A 20,767-nucleotide genomic window follows, 5' to 3' on the forward strand; every position below is an offset into this window, starting at 1 on the left:
TAGAAGCTCCTGCGCATCCACAATCACTCCATCTGGCTCCCTTGGCTTGCATGTGATGGTGAGTTGCCCAACAAGATTAGACTTGTTGCCTTTGCGGAGGAAGCCACACTTCGAAAACTGCTAGAGCAGTAGAGCAGGCAGGTATCCACAAGGCCATTAACAAAAACTACATCAAACATGCATGCAGCATTGTGTGGTATTTCTATGGCCTAGAGACTCGAGCTGGTGAGACAGAGCAGGAGAGGAAGGCAAGGAAGTTAAAGAACTCGCTTTACACGTGATCCTGGCTTCGCTGATTGGGACATAACACCTGAGATATCTAGATTTGATCGACGTAATTACATAACAAACGTCCAACAGTTACACCCCTCCATCCCTTGGGCCAATGGGTGATTTCCATGTTACCGAGTGCATATTAACCCTCATTATACAAGATAAGAGATCTACACAGCAGGCAGCAACACCGTAACACGGATTTATTTACTGTGCAAGGTGATAGAAATAGGAATTACGAAAAAAGTGAATCCGGATGGAAAGGAGTTTGTAAACATCGACATGACACATTGCCACGTAGCACGGAGTTTAAACTGTAAAACGTGGTTCTGAAAGTTGCTTTTCTTGATATCACGAGTTTGTTGCATTATAATTTATTTATATACAATACAACCAAATGGAGCCTGAAAACCTTTTTTAAGGGTGTCATTTGGCGCCCCATCCACTTCGCGTCTGGTGCGGTCGCTCCCTCTGCCCCCTCCGACCTCCGACCCATATACCGACCCCCATAACTATGCTACTGGCTACTGGATGAATTCTTATTTAACCCCTGATGTTTCTTATCAATGAGATGTGTGGCAAATGCTGATTTCATCCGGCTAAAATTGTGCCGTCATGACAAATCAACATTTCCTTTTGTACTTTTTCATACCTCCACTGACGAAGTCGCCGGAGGCATTATGTTTTCAGGTTGTCCGTCCGTGATAGGTTTTCGTTACCGCGATAACTTGAGAACGGCTGAAGAGAACTAAATGTCAGTGGGACACAGCACGTCACACAAAATTCTGCCAAGATCACAAAAGCTGTGAGGTTTTGTAATTGTGCACATGACCATCTTTCTGCTGCAAGGCATGGTCATTCGTGTTTTACTCTCTTACGTGTTGTTGTTAATTGATTTTAATTTGTCAGGTATCAGGAATGGGTCGGCGTTCTGTTTAATGGATTTTTGAAAGGAAAAGTGTTCTGGTTTATGTATTAGCTTAGTTTCTTCACTCAATAATCCATACCAGTTCTTTGAATCCCTTCATGTGCGTGCGTTTAAGAAAGAAAAAAAAGTCAGTGTTGTCTGAACACAAAAATGGCCAAAATGTGACCAGAATTTGAAATTCAGATTGTCAATATTCATTATATTCCGGTTCGGTGTCGTATGTGCTTGCTTACTTTTATACAGTAGTCATCAGCTATATATTGTTGTGGAATCCGGTTCTGTCGACGTACTAAGGGTGGGGTTAAGACCCCGTTTCCCCCACAGACACCGGTTCCACAGGGTCGTCGGTTGCGACGAAGTTCGCGCCTGACGAGTTGCGAAGCAACTTCAATTGCCAACCTCCCAACCACGGGTGAAGGGTTATTGGTGACGACCCATATACCTTCGAGACCGCGTGGCCAGAAAGACCGGGGATTGAACCCTCTTGCGATTCCACACCTTATTCCAATTGATTGCGCCAAGTGGTTTTGCGAGGTGTGGGCCGCGGGTTTAACTACGTGTGATTGATGGGCCTAATTGACTAGTCAAATTCGGTTCGGACTATGCTTGGCCAATGGGGGAAAGGACGTACACAAACAGGTTGAAAGGAACAAAATTGTACACGTCTTTTATTTATTATTCACAGAACAAGGACAAGAGGCAGGCTTATCAATTCTTACCTAGCCTAAATCCCAACAGGCGCCTTGCACACACACACTGGTAATGAATCGCACAGGTTAAACCCGTACCGATGGACGTGCTGACGCGGACTTGGGTTTGCCAGCTTCCGCGTGCAGCTCACGTGCCATTCAGGACGCGCAGCTTGAAGAAGGTCCGCGGGACGAACCGCTGCGTCAAAGTCAGCACGAACGACGATCCAGGTCGAATGAATGATTCACCGCAGGCAACGACCTCAGCTCAGCTCAAGCACCAGCACGAGGAACGAAGGTCGCGTGCAGGAAGGACGAACCAGCACGTCGGACAGCCAGCTTGAAGGACCACGACGAGAAAGGGCAGCGAGAGAGAAGAGAGCTCGAAGTGCGATGGACATGGGTTTATATCGAGTGGAAAGGCTTCCTTGAATATTCCACAGCCTCCCATTGGCCGAGGTTTGCTGGTGAAGTTTGCTGGTGGTGTCCACGACCTCTCATTGGTTGCCTGCTGGTGACGTGGCCACGCCCTCTCATTGGTTACCTGCTGGTGACGTGGGCGGTTCTTTTATCCCTGCCTACCACAGTCACGGTTGATCACGTGGACTGTGCTTGAAGCCACGCCTCCTTGCACATGAACCAACGTCTTCCTTCAACTATACATAGGTTTGAAATCCTGCCTAAACTCAATGCATATCTGCTTTAATTACTACACAATGGGAAGGGAGCTAATCTTTACATTTAATAAGAAATAACTGACTACTGCAGGCTACATGTTGTCGTGTAATTAACTAGAGGGGTTGTTCTTTATTGCAAAACCACAACAATATTATTGCCATTTGTTTGGCTGTTGAATCGATCAATTTATTTAAACCTAATTCATCCTTTAATTATTTGTGAATGTGCTTGAAAGTTGTGGAAAAGTCTTTAAATCCCATTAACAAATACGTGTATGAACGCTGTGAACATATGTTGGCTGTTATTGCTCACTTAATTTTGTTATTGCCTTGCAGCTTGAAAACTATTTTTCCAGCCTGAAAAACCCCAAACTCAGGGTAAGAATAATTCGAGATTTCCGAGTTAAGTCTGTCAAGGTAACTGGCATCTGCAATTTTTACTTTGCCATGTATGTTGGTTTGTAGTGTCTGTCTAACTGTCTGTTTCTCACGCGATTTTTGTCTACAGTTTTCAAGCAATCGGTCTGAATTTTTTTTAGTGTGTTGGTGACCGCCAAAGGACAGCAATGCACATTTTTGGTCTGGATCTGGATACTATAATTATTTTCATGATTCTTCACCATTGAGAGATGGGGCCAAAATGATATGTAGCATGATATTTCAAAAAGTTATGGACAGATTCGGTCGAAACTTGGTGGACAGGTTTAGGTGTTTGACAAGGAAGAATTGATTCGATTTTGTTGAAGATCCAGATCTGGGTCAGATAATTTTAAAAGTGATTCTTCGCCATTCGGTGATAGGGCTAAAAACGATATGTAGCATGATATTTCAAAAGTTGTGTATGACTTGACAATACTTGGTGGATGAGTTGGGTGGGTGACAAGAACATGCCGATTAGATTTTGGTGCATGTCGGATCCAGATATGACCTATCAGTGGGATACAAACCGTAAACTGTTCAGCCTGGCGGAGGTACGCTCTCTACCGAGTGTTGTTCTTGTTCATTCTGTTTTGACAAGTGTCGCTCTATGAGTGATTTAAAAAAATTTTTTATTCACAGTTGTTTAACAATTCTCTCCAATGATATAATTTGGAATTTTAAAAGTTGTGGCACTTCAAAAACAAAGTGAACGTGCCATTTTACTTTCATGTGAAAAGTATTGGACGCCCCTGCATGTTTCGTTGATTTTAATTGTAAAGACTTTCTGATTATAAACTGTTATTTCAGATTGAAAAATAATTAAAATTTTCTCCTATGTTTCATCATTGTATGCATAAATCTTCTTTGTGTTCCCTTTTTTTTTTTCAATTAGCGCTAAGAAATAATAATTAATTAAGAATGAATATGATCGTTTTTTTGTTTGTTTGTTTTTTTAAGGCCATTTTCCCTGCTAGAGCGGGGGTTAGCCTTGCAGGCCCCATGACAATCATGGTTCCCTGTTTTGAGGCAATGTTTTTATGGCCGGATGCCCTTCCTGACGCCAACCCTTGGTCGCCTCTTACGATGCGCAGGGATACGGTGTACCTATTCTAAACCGGGGTACACACCGGGATCATTCATCCCAGCAAGCTGGTACTCAAATTTGCCGACCTCGGAAGGATGACAGGCTGAGTCAACCCCCCTAGCGTTAATTCAGCGATCGACCGGGATTCGAACCCAGGATCCTAGGATCCCAAGCCGGCACCCTAACCGCTAAGCCAACACCAGGCTATTAGCCAACACCAACACCAGGCAACACCAGCCAACACCAACACACCAATTAAGAATGAATAATAATAAGAAATAAGAATCTCATGGAAGAGCTGTCGTACATAGTCATGTACATACTCAAATGCAGAGACTGCAGAAAATGCTTCGGCCAAACAAGGCCATTGACCTTGGCAGAGTCACATCAAAGACTAAAATGGTACGTGCTGCTTCCTTGCTTGATGTTGATGTTCAGTATTAAAAGGCGTAGAGCAGAAACAACCATCGAGCAGGCTCGTTAGGCCTAATGGCCTCCTCCTGTGTTGAATTTCCTTGGAAGGATACTCAAATAGAAATGACTTTCAAGAACGCACTGGATGCAGATTTCGCCATCTTGTGGCAATGAGCTTTTTTCCACAGTCAACAGGGTAATTTTCGGGAGAAATCTCCTTCCCCAAGGGATGCCAATGCATGGGGTTTGTCTGTGCTCTCTTCTTAATTCTGAGCATCAAGCGAAGAAGCAGCAGGTACCATTTTAAAAGTCTTTGGTGTCATTTGGCCATAGTCTGAATCAAATTGCCAACCTCACAGACTCATGGTGGACACTCTAACCACAATGTCCTTTTGTTCATTATTGTTTGTTTTTAGGAGGAACAAGAGGCAGCCAGGAGGCGGCATCAAAGGGACAAGGAAAATAAGAACGGGACCAGCCCAGAGAAAGTAGGCTCTTTATTTATTTATGTTCCTCCTCTATTTTTTTTCACTTAATTTTTAACTCTTATCAAGGGGAAGTGCTGAAAATCAGTCAAACTTAGAAAACTCTCGTGTTTATTACCGAGCAGCCCCCAGCAATTCATCCTTGGGTGAGAGCACCACCCAAACAACCTCTGGATTCTCGGTGCTCAGCGGCGGTGAGCCGGAGTCTTCCCGCCCTTTCTCAACCATTTGCACCAGTTGCACCATTCCCTCGCATCCGCCGTCTCAGAGGAAGACGTCTTGCCCTGAAGAGGCGAGGGCGGCCTCGCAAGGGCAGGCACTGCCAACCTGTTCGCCACTCGCGTGCCACAACTGCAGCTTCCACTGCTGTGCAGACAGGTTGGTTGCTGTTTTCACAATCGAAACAACCATTTTATCTCTTGCTTTATGAACTGCTTATAAAAAGAGAAAGCATTTTAGATGCCCTTATCTGCCTGTCATGGGCTAAACAAATGGTAATTATTGCTAAATTATTTGATTCAATTGTAAAGAAGTTCCAGATAGAAAAATTAGGATTCCTTTTTCCTTTCTCTTTCTTATGCCACACATGGCTGCGTGTAGCCTCATTGGCTGAGGGTGCAGCTGTGCCGCTGATGCAACACCCTCTGTAGGTCATGGCAGGAATTTGTAATTTGTTCAGGGTGCTCGCTTACTCTTCACGAAGGACACCGTGGGATATTTAATATCAACCACCTCATGCTGGCCGATGTGACGCCCAGTTTAACGTCGATACGAGGGATGGAAAACATCGATGCCTCGCTTATACCTGTGTGACACCGGGATGACAGTTTGTAGCTGGGCCCAGATTCAAACCCGGATTGGGCGGCTTAGAGGAGTGTGCATACCACCAGGCCATCCTGCCTTCCTTCGTTTTTTCATGAAAGGACTTTTAGCACAGAATGGGGTGCCACTCTAGTTTGCTGTTGAGTACAGCTTGAAGATAAATTCAGCCCAATATAAGTTATGGTTGACTTAAATCAAGGAACTCATGATTGTGAATTCCTGCTGCATGCTGCTCGACTTCATTTCATTCATTTTAAGAAAAAGTAAGAACATGAAACTTAATAAGTTGAAGTTCTCAAAAAATTTTTTACCAATTTGGATAAATCAAGAAGACAGGGCAGCATGTAGAATCAAACTAACACAATCATAAGATTAAAGAAACAAACAAAAAAAATACCTGTTTTGGTATTTTTGTGTTGATGGAGGAGAATTTTTAGTTGTGCATTTTGCTGCAGATGCTGTCCCAATGACTGCCAGTCCACAAAGCCAGCTACCTTCCTGGAACTTGCCCTGTGCCAGCGAGGCTCTGAACACACGCACACCACCTGCACTGCAGAAACTGCTTGGTAAGGGGCTGTATTTTGTGAGCACATCTGAATTGTTCAACTGACTCTCATATTTACAACTGAAAATGATTAGGATGATGTAACCATGGTGGTTTGAGTTCTAACTAAATATGTAATTTTTCCAAACGAACGACATGATTTGTCTTTGTGTGGTGGACTAAGCCGCCAAAATGTGGTTGGTTGTGTTTCCAGACTCCTATCGGCTACAGTTCCTGCAGATGATGTCATTCATGCGATCGCCGCAATACCGCAGTAATCTACAAAGGTCACTGCAGAGGGAGAGGGTGAGTGGAGTCAGTGTTTCACTGTCCATTCTTTTTTCTTTCTCTGGTGATTTGAAACTTTTGGGTTGTGATGCAACTGAGTCTGTCATCGTGGAGCAATTGCTATGTAGAAACTGATGCTGATAATACTTGATAGGTTAGCCAAGTGGCTGATGGGAACATGCAAGCTAGACCTCATGGCTTTGACTGGTGCAAGCCTTTTGGCAATCTTATGCTTATTTCATAGAGCTGAAATTGTTTCTCAGCCCCACTCACTGCCCAAAACAATGGCAGCCGTGAACAGTTTGAGAGCAGATAGCTCATCAAAAAAAACGGATAATATTTGACATGCTTTTTGCCAGAAGCAGTTGTGTGAGAACAGTCTAAATTATTACACCAAAGGGTTCAAGGTGAATGGATGGAAATGTGTTGATGTGAGTGGGAGGTCCTAGCGATAATTTATCAACATTTGACTTTTTGCCATCATGGGAGTCGTGACCGATGGCAAACGGAGGAATAAAGGTCCCATTGACCCCTCCAGGATGCTCGTCATCCACTTTTCGACAAACCCCAGCATAGGTAGTCTTGGTTATCGACAACGTTGTGCTTATTAATCGGTAAAACGTGCCTTCGTTTGTTATTGTTCGTGCAGGCACTGGACCATGAGCACATGTTTGAGTGGTAGTTTTGGAGCATTTCAGACTTATAACTTGTGCTAAATCTGCAGTCTCATGTAATGAGCAAGAAGCCATGAATTATGAGCCACATACATGTCTATTATTTTTGACCGTGTAAGGCTCAGGCAGGATCTTTGAATGCATCAAGTGTACAACAGGCATTGGGAAGCAATGGACAAATCAACACCACGTCGTATTTAACCTGGGCTTTCAGCACCGAAAGCCATGGGCTTTTTAATGATTGTCTCCCTGTGCAGGTAAGGCGTGTTGAGTTGTTGCAGAGAATGCAGACTGTGCAGATGCAGTGTGGCCAGAGAGAGGCCGAGCTCCTTGCCTGCTTCAAGACACGCTGTAAACAAGTAAGGACATGTGCTGCAAGTCGTTCCCCCTCTGCACTCAAAATCAAACTTGCTTTATTAAACACTGCCCAATACACAACTTTCAAAATGACGTAATCTGCCTAAAGATTGCATGGTGCGCATGCGTAGAAACCCCTAGTAGCGAGTTCCATTGGTGCGGCCTAAACATTTATAATGTGTGCCAGATAAGGATTACAGCATGAAACGGTTCACAAAGCTTTTTTTAAAAGCCTAAGATACATGGAATGTACCTGGGAGAAAGGGGTGTGCATCTGCACAATGGTTGATTTAGAAAACTTTCTGATCAACTCATCCAAAAAGATGATATCTTGCAGTCTATCTTGCAAAAACTCCCGACAATGTGGACCCGTGAAAGGCGGAAGGTTCGTAGATGGTTGTGTGCTACCCAAACCTTCGTAATTTGTACCGCCAGTGGAAAGGTCATATGCGGGGCTTGTCGATGCACCGAGTAGGAATAAGAGGGGTGGGAGTCGGAGTTGTATGGGTTGTGAGTGCTATTATAAATATGTATTTATTTTGTTTGGTTGCAGAGCCACAAGATAAATTATACAACATTTTTACATCTATTGGTAAAAGCTCATTTATATTGCTAAAAGCTATTGGTAAAAGCTAGCTAATTGTATTCACAGGAAATGGTACAAACCCAACTCCTCTCTTCCATGGATGTTTCTCGTGTTCCTAAATAATATTTCTGTGAGTTTGATTTGCATTTCAGTACAGAACAATTAGGGTTAACCACTTTTAAATTTCCACTTATTCATCAAAATGCTGAAAAAGATGTTAAAAAGACGAATTCAATCACACATTTCCGGCTAGCAACGGCAGGTTAAAAGTGCCCATCGAGGTGAACTGAATCACTGTAAACACACTTGTAGTGCATGTACAAAAGGCCTCATTGAGCATTCATGCGTCATTTCGAAAGTCGCGTATTCTCCTGCATTTGCCATTTCTGCAATCATTTATTGCGTGCCTTTCTTTGCAACTTGCGTTCACCCCGACTCCAGCTCGACGTGGCTGGGTTGACGTGGAGAGAGTTTGACGATGTGCGGAGAGAGGCAAAAGAACGCAGGGCACAGCTGATTCACTCCAAAGAGAAGCTGCAAGAGAATGTTGCTGCACTTACACAGCAGTGCAAAGAGCTGGTAAGAATGAGCCATGGTGAGGACAGATAATTGCTTTGTCACAGTACGAGTCAGTTTGAGGGGAGTTACGAGTGGGTTCGTTTCTCTCTACTGTTTAAAGCTTACGGAACAGATCTTGTGTTTATGTTTTCATAGCTGCCAACAGTCCTGGATTATTTGGAAAATTCCTTATTGTTGTGTTCTTTTTCAGATCCACAGCAAAGGTTACAATTTTGCAAAAAACAACAACATTTGAATTGTGTTGTAATGTTCTGATATTATTGTTTTGTTTATTTTATTTTAGAATGCTTATTGAAGAAAATTTAATGAACATGTGAGTATTGTGGGAACTTTTAATAATATGGAGAAACTCCAGGCACCTACATTTTTTCCAGTAGTTAAAACTAGGAATAAAAAGCAAGAAGTTAAAAGAAATGTACAAGTTGGAAACCTGCAGGGTCTATCTGATATGCAATACAAGGGCAACACTGTATAGGCATCACCCATTAATTGCTTGTGTGTGTGTGTGTGTGTGTGTGTGTGTGTGTGTGTGTGTGTGTGTGTGTGTGTGTGTGTGTGTGTGTGTGTGTGTGTGTGTGTGTGTGTGTGTGTGTGTGTGTGTGTGTGTGTGTGTGTGTGTGTGTGTGTGTCTCCCATTGCAGTCATTGCTGCATGACTTGTGAATATCAAGCATCTTGTTTTGCTTTTGATAGGAGAACAGATTCTCGTTGTCATTATGTCCAACCACAAACTGTGTCATCCTAATGCAGCTGTAGCAAGGCAAAGGTGTGGCAGACAACACCTGGTTACAAATCGTGTAGCATTGGCTGTAATGGGGCCAATTTTATTGTTCTTAATATTCACAGTTGGAGGTTTTTGCCGTTTATAAGTTCCCATCCAGAAATTAAGCTCATGCAGACGATCTTGAGCGTTATGCTGCCCTGATGAGCTCTAATAAGGGTGAAACATGTTTGCAGGTATGCTATTTTATTTGCTTGTGGCATTTTGAACCATCACCATAAGGATGCATTCACGCTGTGAGAAGCCCTGTTGGGATCGCAGTGTAGTGCAATGTGACGGGGACGTTCTGAAATTGCTTATAAGCTGGAGAACAGATAATGTGTCTGTGTGTGTGTATATGTATGTATATATTATGCATATGTATGAAATCTAGATCGTCATCTCTGCCTTTGTCTATTTGTGACCATTGAGCTTTAATCTCAGTCTGCAAAGACTTGAGTACCACACGGATGCCTCCTGGTTTGGAAGTGATGTGTTGGTATAATTTATTTCAACTTGACGCCAATTTAATGTGAAACAAGATGAGATGCGAACTGATTTTTTTTTTATATATAAATAATTACCTACATAAATGACAATTATTATTATTAATCTTGTGGGTAAATCTGCTTCAGGAACAAACTTTCATAAATCTAAGCTCTTGAATCTTACTATAATTCACCAAATATCTGTCCGTCCGTTCGAAGGTACCACAAAAACGGCTCAACCGATCGCAACGATATTTTGGGTGGGTATTCCTGGGACCCCTTGGAGTAAAATAGGCTATATTGTTTTTCCAAGTTTTTTTTTTTTTTTTTTTTGTATACTCAATCGAGGCTCGTGAAAGAGCTAACATTTACTTCACAAACAAATCAACCAGACAAACAAAATACCCAAAAAGAGGGAGCGGAAGACAAGATGGGGAGAGAAGGGGAAGCACACAAACACAACATCCGAGAGCAGGGAGATGTGTGGAAGGGAGAGGGCCCAGGGGGAGGAGGCATGGGAAGGGGGGGGGGGGGGAGGGAGAAGTATAAAACACAAGGACACCAAGGACTTCCTGGACAGAAGTTGGTATTTCAAAAAAGTGGAATTGGGGTGAAATTAGCGGGGGTAGAAAAGATCAAGGTTTTGGATGGGGGAAGATAAGAGATGGTGGTGAACAGCTGTTTTAAAGACTTGGAGGGTGGAGTGGGATTGAAGAGAGTGAGGGAGTTTGTTCCAGAGGCAGGAGAAAAGAGGAATGAAGGAGTGAAGGTGAGCAGAGAGTCTTGATTTTGGCAGTTTAACCATAAGAGGGTTGCAGGCAGATCTTGTGTGACCTGTAGGAATATTTGCGGGACAGAGCCCAGAGAGAGCTGGGGGGGGCAAGGCCAGAGAGGAGTCGGTAGAAGACGGAAAGACCACCAACCTGCCTGCGGTGAGTGAGTGAGAGGCCCTTGGAGTTAGCTTCATCACGGGAGATTCCAATGATTCTGAATGCATTGGTTTCAACAGCGTGAAGGCGAGCTAGGTGTGAGGCAGGAGCACCAGCCCAGAGGGGAGAGCAGTATTCCATTGAGCTGCGGATGAAAGCCTTGTATGTGGTGAGGAGCTCAGGTATGCCAAGGAAGGACTTCGCACGACGGAGGATGCCCAGTCGGCGACTGGCTTTGGAGGCCAGATTTGAAATGTGGTTTTCCCCACGAAAGATCATGGCAGATATTGAGACCCAAAAGCTTGAGTGAAAGTTTTACAAGTTTTACAATTTTCCAGTTTTTCCAAACACAATGGAATAATATTTACCGATATGAAGAGTGATGTGGCTTTTGTTGAAATTCTACAAATACTGTTTATTCTACTACCAGGATAGAGTAGATCGACTCCTGACTAACTCTTCCTTTATAAACGTGCGGCTCCGAAGTAACATGGCAGCGTGTGCAAAGCGACTGTGAAACAGGTGTAGCGGCCGCCTCCGTGTTACAGATTCGGCGCGCACTCTTCACACATAAACGTGCGACTGAGAAAGACGTGTAGCGACCGCTTCCGTTTTGCAGAATTCAATCTTTTTTCAAAATGGGCGCCATGTACTGTTTAGATTTTGATGATTTGCGTGTGATATGATTCAATGGATGTTTATATGAATCGTTTAAAATAAAAAAAAAGCCTTCAATTTCTGATATTTTGCCTTTTCATTTGGGCCTCCCATTTAAAGCCCCGCCCACAGGGCGGGTCCCGTTGCTAGTAGTAAAAAGGAAAAGATTGTAAGTTTTTTTTAAAAACTCCCTATGATTCGTATTGTATCTACAACAACCAGAGCAATGCGACCAGAAGTAGAAGGTGAAGATTATTACTACATTTCAATGGAGGAACATATGCGATTGAGTAACGAAGGTCAAATATTTGAGGAGGTCTGTCTTGGCACGACAAAATATTCACATTGTAAGAGTGAGTTAAAGAAACTAAAATCTGGTGGTCTTGGGATTTTAGAAACTAATCCAGAAGGAATGAGACAAATTATGAAACATCTGAGTTAAGATTGTATGATCTTAATGGAGTTAAGATTTTATCATTCAGTTTTGATGTTGATGAAGAAACTCAACGCCAACGTATGAAAAGCAGAGATACGAGTATTAGTGAAGAAGAAATTACAACTCGTATTAATGCTAATAAAGAATTTGATAAAATATTTAAAGAAAAGGATTTATTTGAACACAGCTACTTTAATGATAAAGAAAAGGAAAATTTCCCCATTGACCTTTACAATTCAGCAAATGATATTTTTGAATTAATATATATAGAAAATGAATGTACAAGAAAGAGTAATAAGGTTTAAGGAACATCAAGAGTTAGTTTCAAAAGTTGTAAAGCAACAGGAAGAGATAAAGAAGAAACGGAGACAGAAATTAACGGGTGAAGAAGCGGTTGAAAGAAAACGATAATTTTTTTAAACCACTTTTTAAAACTTCTCAACCCTCTACAATTCCTGCGATAGAATATACTCCGAAAAAACTTCAAATGCTCGAAGATTTTAGTCAAATGAGAGCAAGAATTAGGGGAAAAAGGAGAATTCCAATATGATGATTCCAACAACGAGAAAAGACAAATCAACCTCCTGATTACATTGTGAAGGCTTTTCTAAACAATGAATATTCAGCAGATTCAAAAACTATAGCAGGTCTCTTACCAACAGAAGAAACAGCAGTGTTTCATCTTGTGAAAGAAAAGGTATTGATACATAATGATGAATTTGTGTTCTTAACCTCTGTTCAACCCTCTGTTAAATTAACCCCTAGATTAATGTTTCTTCTTACAAAAGATGGAATACAAGCTTAGAGTAAGAGGGGTGAATCGAGGTATTTTAATAAACCGTTGAACACAGAAAATGAGGATGATAAAGTACATATTGATTTACTAAACTCGCTTGATTATGGAGTTTATGTTGCTGGTAAAAGAAGCAAGAATGAGAATGAGAAACATATTTTTGATGCTTTAAGTAAGCTTGGTTCAGGTGTTAGTTTTCTCCCAAATGACCCATCACAATTAGTGAACAGATTGTTATTGTTGTTCGGTAGTAAGAAGGCTGAAACAACAGAAACAGAAACAGAAACAATTAACAGAAACAACAATTGTTTTAATGAAGTATCAGCCATTTTAGATCAGTTGATGAATATGAAAATAATTAATAAAAGTCAATACTAAGATATTTTATTACATATTAAATAAGATGAGAAGCACAATTCTTCGTTTTAATTTCACAACAAGTGATTACACTGCTTCATTCCCTTACCCTCTACAACTTGACCCTGCAAAAGAATATGAGGCTTCTTTGTGGTCAATGGAAACTTACAATACCCTTTTTAATATCACGGAGAAAAATAACAAGTTTAGTTATAATCCAGGAAGTAGATGTAAAACTACAACAGTTTCACCCGGAGCATACGAGATTTCCGAAATATCTTCTGAAATTGTTTGTCTTATGGAAGACCAAGGTGATGAACCGAGAAATATTGCAATCGATATTCAAAAACATACTTCAAAATCAACTATTAAACTTAAAAATAATTTTAAAGTTGATGTCACGATTAATAATTCATTCAGAGAGTTATTGGGTTTCACCTCAAAAAAGATTGAAATGAACAGGACGTTTTTGCAGTGATAATGTCATTCAAATATCCTCCGGTATAAATTCGGTATTAATTCATTGTGATTTGATTGATGGTGCTCATAACGATGGAATAAGAACAAATACAATATTTTCATTCAGCGCATACTCAACCCCGATTGGTTATAAATTCAATATGGGACTGTTGTGGAATTTGTAGTGGGGGACTCAGGACTCCAATGACCGGACACAGGTTTACAAAAGGTCTGGTTTATTAACTGTATTTACTTCATTCCAATTACCAAAATGATACCGCATAATATAATGGATCAGGTTAACTCTTTTCGCTGGTCCTTCTCGTTCATCCGATGTTCCTCCGACACTCCCGTTCGGTCAGCGCTTCTCGTAGCAAGTCCCTACCCAACGTTTGCTCTCGGTTATATCGCCAAACTGGACTTAATCCTCTCTCCGCTGATGCCCCGAGGTCATGCATTGCACCGAGTCCTGGCATCAGCTCGCTCCCCTCCTGCTGTGATTTCCATTTACACAGTAGGGGGGGTGCTCTAGCCTGGGGCCTTGACCAGGTGTTTCAAGAGATTACCATGTTCATGCACATTCTGACACTCATTTACAAACTCGTCTTTAACAGAGTTTGCATGTAAAATGTATCTGCTTTGTTACCAGGTTAATTAATAAGTTACCAGTGCCAATTAATAAGTTACACTGAGTTACACTTCCACAATTCCCTCATTTTTTTGTTTTTTGTTTATATTAACCATTAATCTAAACATCAATATAAGTAAACAGTCAATCACTACAAGTAAACATCATTACAAGTATAAGTAAATAATATAATCATAACTTTGGTAATCAAATTCCCTTAGGCATACACCGTCATCCTGCAAGAATCACAAAACATTTCGGTGGTCATTGACTTCTTCCATATAGTTCAATCTATTGCATTTGCATCACAAATATATTTTCAAAACAACACTTCACCATCACCAAGATACAACAATTTCACTTCATTTTCAAGTTTTGTAAAGCATCTGCACCATCTGGAAAAAACGTTTGCCTCCACACACATGTTGACTTTGTTTGAAAGGAAGGGCTGATCACTTGTGTTTGAATCCAGGTATGAAACATTTTCTCCTAATGTCTTCATAGCTCCTGCACTACTTCGTGTAGGATTTCGCTGTTGTGGTAACACTGCGGAGTCATAGACTGACCCTTCTCTCCATGTAGCATTCTTGCCACTTTTTGCTGTGAACCATAATGATTCCTTGAACAAGGCCTTCGCCCAGTTGTAGTCAACTTGCCTCCTCCCTCATTATGAGTGGGCAGCAAGTATTGGTGTGACGTTGATTGGCCAGCAAGATGTGGAACAGGGATGCCGGATGCATCCACAATGATGTTGGGACCATGGTGTTCAGGTCATCCATGGTCCATACCAGGCGTGGCCCGCAGAATCGCGCACAGCTGTTGTGAAAAGGCACAGCCATTGGTTTGCAGCTTCATGCTGGCTCCCCGGAAGTTGGTGAAGTAATAACATATGTCCCCGCATTTCACAGAGGTTGCCGGTAAAATGTCGTTGTCCTGCAACTTTTGATGTGGTGAATGTTCGAAGCCTTCGAACAAGAGTAAGTGATCGCCTTTCTTTCATATGTTGCAGTGTGATCCAGGCAAATGGTCACATAAATTTCCTTGGTGAAGGTAAGCATTCATCTCCAAGTTACACAGGAGAATGTCTTCATCATTCTTTGAGAAAGAGGGTGTATGCCACGGTTAACTTCATTTTTTAGCCACAAATTTTCTTTCTTTCTTCTTCCCAATTCCGTTAGCAATCCCTCCAAAATGTGATCTCGTCTTATCCTTATGCTCAGTCACATCTGAATCTGCTTTCCGCACACACTGAATCAGATAGGGTACATCTTACCATGAAATCAGCATAATCATGTATATCTTCCGACAGTTTCACATTCAACAATTTGTTGTTTTTCCTTAACACAAAAAGTTATATTCATTTATATGCGTCACACAAATAATATTCAATCAGGTATGTATTTTATTACTAAACTAAGAATAGCATTGTATATGATTACAATCACAAACGGGAATACCTAATTCCCAACAACAATTTTCCCAAACCAACAAATTAAGCATAATGTATTATTACCATAATTCCTCTCCACTTTTTCTTTTCCCTCTTTTTTTCCTAACAGTGTGTCACTCGTGGTGATATGAGTTCATTGATATTGTAATTGACACAACTCATAACATTGTCGTTATGCCATTATCTTAATTCTACTGTTTATGTCGCCATAAAAGTCTTCCTTTTCTGGTTCCACATTTCTTTCCTCATTTGTCACTTCATGCGTTATCATCGTGTTGTTGGTTACCTTATTCAAACACACCGTCACTAAGGCTTTCAAGCAAGCCACCACTAAAACAATTGCCAATATAACTACTAAACCAACAAACAAGTCTGCTACTCCTTGTATATATTCATACCTATGACATAGTTATATGTCGATGACATTTAACATTATATACCAAACTAACAAGCTTCCTAAAAGGTAAATAAAGAAAATCCCTTAATATGTAACATAATCAGATTATTTGTCTTACCCTGATCCCCCTATCTCCCGGGGTTGAACTCAATCCCCTGATCATGAGTGTAGTTGTGATACATTTTTCACTCATGCTGTATTAATATCAGCAGGTAATTGTATGTCATGTAGGCAAATAAATGTCACTATTCCAAGTAGGAATATCACATGTTGAAAATGTAATGTTTATCAATGCAAGGGGTGTTAAAATGTAATTCAAATGACTGTAAATCACGACTATCATTTATCTACCACTGAATGTTCTGCTGGGCTGCTAGGTGCAGCCTCATTTTCTGTGGGATCGTCCACCTTAGCCCCATGTGCTTGTTTGCAATGAGGGGCATGAATCCAACTTTCTATTTTGGGTCCATCTTTTTTTTTAATTTTTATCAATCTCCTATGGTTTATCATTTCGTTCCAAGATACCGCAACCAAAGGTTTTAACCAAAGCTCTACCAAACTATTTCCAATTTGAACAAAAAATGCCAGTGAAACAATGATTCGAAGAATTAACTTCAAGGGGTCAATAAATTTATTCTATAGCCAGATCTAATTTTCCCATCCAATAGTTTGCCTTGCCACATGTCATATTATAACACCTTAATAAACCTTCGAAAAAATGTTTCCCATCTCAACAAATTTCCTTTTTTACAAATAGCCATGTGTAACTTACGTATTTAACTACAATTTCCTCTCAATTTGTTTGGCCTAACTGGCCGCAAAAGTGGCTGCCAGCATGCAGTACCGTTTTTTATCTACCAAGGAAGTGTTCCACACAAGACCTCTACCAAAATGTTGTTTGTAAAAAACAAATCTGGGATTTCTGATTACATGGATGCACACTCTCAGGACATTTTCAGGCTGCTGTTAACAATCCACTACGATGACTTAATTCCTTTACCCACAATCAAATAATTAGTACAAATTGAGGATATTATCCCTATCACATTCTTTTATAGATTCATTATGTTGGATCTAATTTTTCCCAATAATTTTCCACTGCTGTAAGGCGGAACAATAGCTCTCATAAGTCTTAGTAATATCGTACTTAATTTGCCCAGCAGAGAATAATTTATTTACTATCCTTTCTCATCTGTTAACCAGTGACTTTGTTTAAACTCCAGAACTGAAAACCCACAATAGTTCAAACCAGCAAAATTTTCTTTACTATTTTCCCATATCATCTATGCCTAAAACACATCCATACATACAGCACAATTTATATGCTGATAAAATTCAAGTTTATATATATAAAATCCATGAGCAGAGTATTCTGGGAAGTCAGTGTAAGACCTCTCCCAAATTTGGATGATTTTGTACTTCCTCATTTCCTTTTATGAAGCTCATATCCATAAATAGATGTTATTCTCATATACATTCTATCAAAAAATGGAATCCCAAAATTACTCACAATTTTACTATTAATTAATGGCTGCTCATAACCCAGCACATCAAATTTTTATATTCCATTTCCCTTGACAAAAGAGATAATGTTCATAATCAAATTATATTTCTATTTTATTTTACGGATTCTCTGGATATTCAATCCCATCCACATATCCCAATCCCATCCACATATAACTATCCATTTCCAGACAGGCACACTGTCGGTGTCAACAATCTTGTAAGATTGATACACAAAAACACACACACACATGCATTATGCATATTTGTTTGCGTTGGAACCATTATTTACAGATCAGATGGGTGTCAATTTTATTTCAATTTCATAAAATTTGTCAATCAAATTCAAAATGCTTATAGACAAATAAACCAAAAGTCCATTCTTAGAAAACCCTTATGATGTCACATTGAAATTACCCTTTCTGCCTTCACAATAATCTATCCAAATTTTGACTACACACCCATTTGCATGTCAGTCGACCATTGACCTATCAATCGTGCGGAACAATAGTCCGAAATTCCCACCTGATCATCATGTGACTCTTGTCACTTGGTTTGCCAAAAAAATTGCAACGCAATTGTTCCAAACTTTGTAAATTTAAAATTGCTGTGCCCAAAATAGAAGATCCAATTTTGGCATTTGATCAATTAATTATTAATTTGTTAACAAGCAAAAAAGAAAAAATGAATCATTCTTGCTCTGAAAACTTTTCAGACACAAGAATCATCGACAGTTATTCATGTTTGTCCAGTAATCGAATCTGTTGAGGCCAATCATCATTTGGGATTTGCAGCAATGAAGGCCTAATCATTGTCTGAGGTACCGGTAAGCACTGGTACCCTTGATCTTGGTTTGCCCCATGACCTTGTCTTCCTGTTGACATACGGACATCTTCTTCTCCAATGTCCCATCTTTCCACACTCGAAACACCGGTTTCTGTCGTTGTCTGATCTGTGCACCTGTGCACTTGTATTGCTGGGCTGCATCTCTACATCCCTGAGTTGCCACTGCAATCTCTCGTTATCTCCTGAAACACGAAAAAATTCTCTGTACCGTCCTTTTTGGGGAGACAACTGGAAATCAGATGGGACAACTGTGACTTTCATTCCTAATTTCGAGGGCAGTTGTGCATTTGTCTCCTCCACTGTATCCTGTATCCTTTTTATTTTAAGTTCTAGTTCCGTTATCCGTTCTTGCTGTTCCCGTTGTCTGGATTCACCATCCCAAAGATGGAATGCAAGCCAGTCTACCGTTAGATTCTGTCTCTTCCTGGCTTTCAATCTTTGTTCCAATCTTTCCAATCGACTTCGCTCAAATGTACCATCTCTTGGAAACTCCTCATCATGTCCCTTTGTCCACAAATACCAATTCTCGACCTGCCTTATAGCTTCTGCACCATAACGGTCGTACATATGATGTGTACAAGTACCTTTTTGTGGAATCTCTGGTTGTCCTTGTGTATTCTTGCAGGCTCCATTTCCCATTCTGCCTTTTATCAAAGTAGCGTTGGATGTGTTGTAGTTTGTTCCTCTAAAGCTTCACTCGTACCTCCAGGAAGGGTCTCTCCACCTGTTCGCACGGTGATTTCCAGAGAATCTCCCTCAGCCGTGGCTTTTGCACAATCCAATCTCACAGATCAGTATTTGCAGATGAGCCGGAGGGTCAGTATGAAATGGGTGAATCCTCAGGTGTCCGCTCTGTTGACGGGGAAATCACACAATGGTAACCGCACATATATATCTGTATATAAACTCACCACCTTGCTCAATATTCCCAGGTTGTCTCCACATTGTTAATATCACGCAAAGATATCAAAGCTTCTTTCTTGAGACCGCATTTTCATCAATCAAACAATCAATATATTCAATTCAATTTATTCAGTTAAATTTATTCAATTAAATTCAATCAATTAGATTCAATCTCAATTAATTCATCAATATTCATCAATAAATTAAATTAATCATTTTGGATGACTCCTTGCATAAGCCCTTTCCCCAATGATGTCAGGACAGGTCCATCCATTGACCGTCACCTCTGGTTCGTACCTCATGTTAATTGATGAATCACCGTCCTGTCCTAGGGTCATATCTGACATATTTCCCCATTTTGCCTGGTCTCCACAAATTTTCTTTGCAACCACTAAAGGCAACTCATCCTTCATTCGTGAGACAGCCAAAATGGATGGCAGATATTAAAGTTCATTGGGAAAAATATCTCATCATTTTTCTTTTAATAGTATCCAAAATCTCTTGGCAATATAAATTTCGTAAAACTCCTGAAATAAGACTGTAAAATTTCTTCAATCATGCTAAATTTTGAAACTCCATCGCTTGTAATACCCAATTTATCCCATAGGGCTTGAAAGTTCTTTCCCAAGTTCATGCAGCATTCTGCATTTGAACCCTATGATATCATTCATAATAATCATCATGATTTTATAGTCATGGTCCTATCATAATCATCTATTTAAACGAACATTTCCTTTATCACCACAGCTATGTGGTATAATCAACAATAGAATAAAACTGCACATAGCAACAGGCTACCTCATGGCCACTTAGTATACCTATTGACAATAAGTCATAACAATATCGAATAATCATTGAACAATTCAAAAATCGCTTCCCCTGCTCCAGCCGCAGCATCCGTGATATTTGTTTGCTCATTCACTATTCCTGATTCGTCATCAAGGATCTCCATCATCACACAGCGTACTTAATTCCGCATTCTAATGAGAATTCAACAGGAATTTACGACTCAAAGGAAAAAGAACGAGCAGACCTTTTGCAGGATGATCGTTACAAAAATCGTTACATATATTAAAGTATTTATGATGTCGACAAATCATATCTTAATTCTTACAAGATTTTGGTTCTTTGAATAAATCACAGCACCGGGAGAACCAGCTCCAAAAATGGATCTTTGTGTTTATTCAGCACCCTAGTAATTGGTTCTTTGTGTACTAATTACACAGCACCCAGGCCCCGCTCATATGGATCTTTGTGCAGCGCTACACAGCACCTGAGCAAAAGGGGTTTCATCTACATTTTCCCTATCTGGTGTACCATCCGTGATATTTGTCTGCTCATT

General features: G+C 40.5%; 1 protein-coding gene across 8 annotated transcripts in view; it reads left to right on the plus strand.

Moving 5' to 3' along the window:
* Positions 1–20,767, plus strand: part of DOT1L (DOT1 like histone lysine methyltransferase) — a 129,851-nt gene that overhangs the window by 54,112 nt on the left and 54,972 nt on the right. For all 8 annotated transcript variants that reach the window (XM_078786884.1, XM_068108026.2, XM_068107998.2 and 5 more), the window contains exons 13-19: positions 2,904–2,945; positions 4,902–4,973; positions 5,096–5,348; positions 6,248–6,358; positions 6,551–6,642; positions 7,556–7,657; positions 8,683–8,820. In XM_078786884.1, the coding sequence (XP_078643010.1) occupies positions 2,904–2,945; positions 4,902–4,973; positions 5,096–5,348; positions 6,248–6,358; positions 6,551–6,642; positions 7,556–7,657; positions 8,683–8,820 (810 nt within the window). The remainder of the gene's footprint in view (positions 1–2,903; positions 2,946–4,901; positions 4,974–5,095; positions 5,349–6,247; positions 6,359–6,550; positions 6,643–7,555; positions 7,658–8,682; positions 8,821–20,767) is intronic.

The sequence above is a fragment of the Myxine glutinosa genome, chromosome 1 (assembly GCF_964187855.1).
Source record: "Myxine glutinosa chromosome 1, kmMyxGlut1.1, whole genome shotgun sequence".
In the NCBI taxonomy this organism is placed as follows: Eukaryota; Metazoa; Chordata; class Myxini; order Myxiniformes; family Myxinidae; genus Myxine; species Myxine glutinosa.